The sequence below is a fragment of the Mixophyes fleayi genome, unplaced genomic scaffold, assembly GCF_038048845.1.
Source record: "Mixophyes fleayi isolate aMixFle1 unplaced genomic scaffold, aMixFle1.hap1 Scaffold_28, whole genome shotgun sequence".
In the NCBI taxonomy this organism is placed as follows: Eukaryota; Metazoa; Chordata; class Amphibia; order Anura; family Limnodynastidae; genus Mixophyes; species Mixophyes fleayi.
The window spans coordinates 82,318-89,124 of NW_027446866.1; the positions used below are offsets into that span (position 1 = coordinate 82,318).

At 34.4% G+C, this 6,807-nt stretch overlaps 1 protein-coding gene across 1 annotated transcript; it reads right to left on the bottom strand.

The window, feature by feature from the left end:
• Positions 1 to 951: 951 nt before the first annotated feature.
• LOC142126987 (uncharacterized) lies at positions 952 to 5,161 on the bottom strand. Its single transcript, XM_075194307.1, has 10 exons — positions 4,396 to 5,161; positions 4,245 to 4,316; positions 4,081 to 4,131; positions 3,197 to 3,259; positions 3,054 to 3,116; positions 2,644 to 2,706; positions 2,402 to 2,470; positions 2,114 to 2,212; positions 1,191 to 1,989; positions 952 to 1,041 (listed from the first exon to the last, which is right to left on the bottom strand). Exons 1-10 carry the CDS (start codon positions 5,000 to 5,002, stop codon positions 1,038 to 1,040), a joined length of 1,890 nt encoding a protein of 629 aa, XP_075050408.1. The 5' UTR covers positions 5,003 to 5,161; the 3' UTR covers positions 952 to 1,037.
• Between the last annotated feature and the right edge of the window lie 1,646 nt (positions 5,162 to 6,807).

The following is a 6,807-nucleotide window of genomic DNA, read 5'->3' on the forward strand; positions in this document are numbered from 1 at the left end:
GCAAGGTAACTGCATTTGATGAAGGTGTATCTATCTAATAATTAAAGGAACAATAAATTCAAAAGTAAAATTTTATTGTACAAAATACATAAGATTTTTAATACATTTTTCTTAAGTTCATTCAGTCCCTTGGATTTTCAAGCTGTTTCTTTAAAATGACATCCACCAATTCCATCCGAACATCTGCAGGAATTTTTTTTTATTAAAAGCTTATCTTTGAAATTAATATTACATTTCACATCTAAATACTGGAACATTGATATAGTGCTTTAGTTTATATGGACACAAAACATATCCTATTGTTGGACTCTTGATAAGGAGAAAAATGTTAACATTCAAAAATAGACTGCATTAAAAATGTATGTCTAAGTCAATAGTTATATAGTTTTTTACCTGAAAACTCTAGTTATGTCTGCAATTTTCCATTCCATGTTCCTGAAAGTTGTATCCATCCAATATTTGGGTGCAATCTTAAAAAAGTAAAAAGAAAGAAGTGTATGTAAAACCTGTATTTTTTAACAAAATACAAACATAACTTTTAAAACAAGGAAGGATCAGTATGGAGTACAATATTCATTGTCCATGTCACATCATATCCCTTCCATTCTGCAAAAAAAATTAAAAAATTACATTTTTAAGAAAAAGAATAAACTGAAACAAACTCACCAAATATTTAACAATGCTGATCATTCCTGATGTTGAAAGGTCTGTACATTTCACTTTTTCCTGTGTTAGGATAAAAAACAAAAAATATGATTACTTAAATTTTCTCAAAAAAAAAAAAAAAAAGGAAAGATATATTTATGTATATATAGATATATATATATATATATATATATATATATATATATATATACACACACACACACACACACGAGGAGACAGACACACATACACACACGGAGACTCAGACATTTCAGGCATGCATCCTAGAGAGAAATAAATAAATACCAAATAACATTATAACGTAATGCTTTTGGATGATGTTATCCTCTTGCTTTCACTTCCTACGCATTTTGATCCACGATGCTTCTGGGTTACCTAGAATTGAATGTAAAACATAGAAATTAGGATACATTTACATTCGTATAAGAAACTTATAGACATTACTGTACATATGACATATTTTTGTTTTTATGTCACTAACCTATTATCAGTTATACGCTTCTTTTAACTAATCATTTTCTTACCCTTCTTCCTCAGATGAGACGGGGTTGATGATTTCCTCTTCTGGATGTTCCTGTAACAATCTCCTCCTTGCTGACTCCGCTCTTCTTACTTCCACCACGGGGGTGTGTAGTGCAGATGACGTCCTCTGCTGTGGTGTTGGGGGAACAAATCCAGAAATGTTCCAATCGGCTAATGGGACTGAAACATTACCCTGTACTCGCCGGAGTCTCAGCTCTTCACTGATATTCATTACATGCATTGACAGCATTTGCAGATGCATTGTCTGTTGTTGTTGTAGCATATGCATCTGTGCCATGGATTGATTCATCTGGTAATACACTGCTGTATTCTGCTCCATTGCAGCAGCCATTCGCGTTTGTAAGTTGTTATTTACTTGAATCGATGCTGACATTTCACTGTGCACTGTGATGAGTCGCTCCAGTAACGAATTGGTGGTATTACGGGAGCTTCGTACCTCTTCCACAACAGACGTTAAACGGTCTACCGAGTCACCAATTCTCTGAACTCTGTCTTCCATATTTCGGCGAGATGTTTCCTGCCTTCCTTCCATCTTTCTGGCAAAGTCTGTGATGGAATGAAACCGAGTGGCTTGTTCTGGCAGACCGTGCACCAGTTGTGTTGGAAGACTGGTGCCTGTGGAAGGTACCCTTGCTTGAGATGGACCTTCCCCTTCGGTGGTTGGAACTTGAAGGTTGGGGAAGGCTTGCTGTAGCATCTCAAATCTTGTTGCAGCATCTTCGTGGACCAAACTGTCAACTGGCGAAAATGTCAGTGATTGACTGTCATGTTCTAATTCCTCTGTAAAACCAAAAAAAAAATACTACATCAATTATTCAGATATTACATTATATGATTTCAATGTTTAAAATAATTTGAGTCATGCATGTATTCTGATTAAAAAAAAATAAAAAAAATTAGTCACCGGTTACTGAGCAGACAGGAGATGCTATTTCTTCCATGGCAGCTTGAGAAAAAAAGGTGGATACTGGTGTTACCACCTGTTCCCTTGGGATGATGGATTCTAAAACATAAAATAAACAAATAAAAATTAAAATTTGTCTATTAAATACCCCAAAAATATGTGAGACATTTCATTATCTAAAATGATACATGTGTACAATTACAATATGTATATTCCTATGGATCTGAAAAAAAAATACGATTATATTGCTAGATAGTTATGTACACACAATTTTCAACATCTTCATACCTTCACGACTATGAGCAAGGGTTACTGATGTTCCCCCTTCTTCACACATCTCTTCAACGGGTCGGCCTTCTATACATAAAAATAAATTAGATAAAATAAATTATTACATATATATCTATATATAGATAGATAGATAGATAGATAGATAGATAGATAGAGAGGTATATAGATGAAAAAAAATGAGACATTAAAAAAAAAAGTTGCTGAGACCAAACAAAAAATTAATTCTGTGTAAACATTACCTCGCTGTACATCAGCAACAGGTTCCGAGACGTGTACCTCAGTCACTCTTCTTCTCTTGTGAGCTGTAAGTTAATTTTAAAATACTATTAGATGCTATTATTAATTGTTGACAAGGATTTAAATAGTAATCAAGAGTGACAATGAGGAATAGTGAGTGAGAGAGTGTGATAGTGAAAGGAAAAGATAGAGAGAGATAAAGCAATATTAAAGAAAAAAAGAGGGAGAGTGACAGTTAAAAGAGAGAGTGATAGTGAAAGAGCGAGAAAGAGAGAGAGAGAGAGAGAGAGAGTGAAATAGAGAGAGACATTGATAGACCTAAGAGCGACAGTGATATAACAAGAGAGAGAGTTATAGTAAAAGAGAGAGAAGGAGATATATGCATATTGTTTTACAATGCAAATATAATTACCTTTTTTATTTGGTTCAACAGTTTGGGCAGGATGAGTAGACTTGGTTAAACGGCTTTCTTTTTCTGTAACAAATAATTATAATAAGCTTTGCAAAATGTACTATATTTAAAATATATTCTATCTACTTGATCACAATATATACCTTGATTGGAAGCCGTTGTCGCTACTTCCACTGCGACTTGTCTTGGCATAAGCAATGTCACACCTATAATAAAAAATAAAATTTATTTTTAGTTATATAGAAGCAATAACATTACATTTTTGTTTTTGGACAATTTTATGGAAATATTAGATGCACCAAAAATAACAACTTACATTTTACATTGGAAGAATATTTTTTTGATATATATTAATTGCATGCAATAATTATAGTAACAAGTGTGACATCAATTCCCTGGTATTATTAGACAAATGATATACATTTCTATCTTACTATTACAAAATTATAAACATGTAAATATGTATGTGTATATGTAGATATGTATGTGTACATGTAGATATATATATATATACACACACTTGTAGGTTAATTGACTGCTATTGGAATGGTGCAGGGACTGATGTGAGTGATTTCTCGATACAGTGCTGTGGAATCTGTGGCACTAAAAAAAAAATGGTGATGATGATGTATGTACATACATACACAAATATGTTTGATTAAATTTTGATGTAAAACCTAATAAAATAATAAACAACTTTATTATGGAACTTTTTTTTTTTTTATTTAACATAGGTGATATTGTCCATAAAAACTGTTATGTGTGAATAATATTGCTTTAAGGTTAAAAGTTTAAGGGCTACATTTAATAAGCTGTTGATTAGAAAAATTGGGGATGTTGCCTATAGCAATCAATCTAATTCTAGCTTTCATATAAAGCTAGAATCTAATTGGTTGCTATAGGCAACAGCCACACTTTTGCTAACCCGCAGCTTAGTAAATCTAGCACTATAATGGGTGTAATGTGTAGTGTAAAGTATGTAATCTATGGAGCATGTATACATGCATGTTACATCTTTATATCATACCTTCTCCTTCGACACTCCTCTGGCCCTTGTGTCCTTGAGAAGAACCCAAATCTAAAGTACATTAAATAAAGATTTATTAGTACATCTTTATATAAGATTTTGGCAAGGCAAGTAAAAAAAAAAATTAGAAAAAAAAAAAAAATTATTATACATTTGCCATTTACCTCCTGATTTGGATTTTCTCTTCCGGGGTACTGCTTCACTTTCATGTCTTCTCCTTTGTGCTGCATCTTGTTCTGCAAAATTGTAAAAATAATTTTAGAATTCTATACAAATTTAATTGACATCGTCACTTTTATAGACAATTATACATACCTCGTGGCTGGAAGGTGGATGGATCAAGGGTGTCCACTGTCCCTTCCACTCCTTCCACAAGATCATCACTGAGAATTTGCCGCATCTTCTTCTCCCAAGGCTTAAATTTTAGGCGCAGTGGCTTGCCACCACCGGTTCCCCTAGAATGACGGGCAACGGCTGCCATCTTTGCCTTCGTGGTGCGCTTGCAGTCCCGAAAGCGTTTCATGCAAACCGCAACTGATCGTACTCGAACACCTACTGCGGACACAGCAGAGGCAATCTGGGACCAAATCTTCTGCTTATGCTTGAAGGACGCCTTCAGCGATTGGGCACCCTTCAGTGTCTCGTAATGTTGCAGTACCCCAGCAACAAGGACTTCATTCTCCTCAAGTGTGAAGCGCCTGGATCGTGTTACAGATGGTCCTTCTTCATCATCAGATCCACTCTCTGTAAGATGTTGCTGCTGGGTGCTTGTGCTGGCTTGCACGCTGCTCACAAACTGCTGCCGCCTTCTTTCTTCTTGGCGCTCCTCAGGACGGTCTCTCCATTCCTCGCCACTGCTGACAATTTCTTCTTGGGTTCCCTGTGTAGAAGAAGAAGAAGAATCCCTACGCTCCCTAGACATGGCTACTCTAATAAATTTTCTTTGCAAAAATAAATAAAAACTATTGACTATTTAACAACACTTGCCTAAGGATACAGTACAATATCCTACTATAATACTAATAACAATTAATTAAACTACACAAGTACTTGACTAAAAAAAAAATTCAGTTGTATTAAAAATAAATTATAATATAATTTTTAAGGGACCAAACTAGGTTAAATACAATCTATAAACTACAGAAAACTAAATGATAACTAAGGGAAAAAGGACAATAATACAACTGTAGAAATACAGCAAAAAAATAATGTAACACTAGATAAAAATATAGCAGTTGTATTTTAACTAAATTATATTATAATTTTTAAGGGACAAAACTACGTGCAATACAATCTATGTAGACTGCAAAAAAGTAAATGCAAACTAATTCAATTTTTATCCTAAAACAAGTCAAAACTGCAATTGCTTAAATACAGGAAAAAAATAAAAAAAAATTTAAAAAATGTGTGTGTATGTAAATGTATATATATATATATATATATATATATATATATATATATATATATATATATATATATATATATATATAAGGAGATATATGTGTGTGTGTGTGTGTGTGTGTGTGTGTGTGTGGTGGGTGCAATTAAATAAGTGTGGTATGTCTGTAGTATATTCTTGTGTGTATTTGCCTGTATTGTAAAAAATAAAATGTTATTTTTTATAAAAAATATGTGTATAGTGCAGTGTAGAGTCAACTCACTAATCCAATTTCGAAGATTAGAGCAATGGAGAGCAGTCAGGAGTCACAAGCCTCAGGAGTCACAAGCCACAGCAGTCACCAACCAAGTCAGCCAACAGCTATCAGCAAATGACAGTTTGCTGTTGGCTGCATTATTTTTTCATACTGAGCTGCCAGCGTAAAACACTCCCCTTAGATTTCAAACTCGCTAGGACCAATAGTAGAGCGCGAGGCGGAGGATGCAAAAAAACATTTGCATTGAGCGAGTTTGTTTTTAAAACGAGCGCTCAAACGGCAATAAACGAGCGCGGAATTTTTTTTCTTTTTCGAGCGCGAAATTTTAACGCGTCTCGCTAACAATTGAATACCCCCCTATGAATCTTTTTTTTTTTTTTAAAGATGATGCTTTAGTTGTGTAATCTTCTCTATATAATTCTTCTAAATTAAGCACACCTTAAATTAATGAGACTGGTGAATCAAGCCCTGTGTTTGCCTATTCAAGTCTGTGCCTTTGTTATTCTGCCTGAAGCACTGCAGACTGCAAGTGTTTCTTGAGATCAGCTGTACAATGACTCATTCTCACCACAGCTGATGTAAAGCTGAGGTAAATTCAATTTACACAGTTAATGACTCATGCTCACCAGAGCTAGCAGCAATCCCAATATCCGTACAGTTGGGACCCCTAACGAGACTTTCCCAGAAACCTTTAGTGGAATTCACTCTCTAACTTAGCATGAAGATCTTGACAAGGAACCCATAATTTTTCTTTGGGTGTGTATTCTTTCCAGGGAACAAGGTACTGACCCTAAATTTGAAACTTTCTAGAACCCAGAATTCTTTCCACAGCAAATTCAGGAGTACCATCCATCAAGACAGGAGGTGGAGACTTGAATGAATGATTTCTTTTAAAGATCCTGGATTTATATAGAGGTTTCAATAATAAGCAATAAAAAGAGTTGGAATTTTTCACAGCCCTAGGTAGAGCTTGCTTGACTGTAACAGATTATATCTATATATGGGACAAAAATCTGGGAACCAGCTTAGTAGTTTTTTGATGAATACAAATATTCCGTGTAGTCAACAAGAC

Bases quoted from the DNA above. Each gene is read 5' to 3' on its own strand.
- LOC142126987 (XM_075194307.1), bottom strand. From the start codon at position 5,002: ATGTCTAGGGAGCGTAGGGATTCTTCTTCTTCTTCTACACAGGGAACC. The intron at 4,132-4,244 runs GTAAATGGCAAA...AATGTACTTTAG, and splicing joins GAGAAAATCCAAATCAGGAG to ATTTGGGTTCTTCTCAAGGA. The intron at 3,117-3,196 runs GTATATATTGTG...TATTTGTTACAG, and splicing joins GACAACGGCTTCCAATCAAG to AAAAAGAAAGCCGTTTAACC.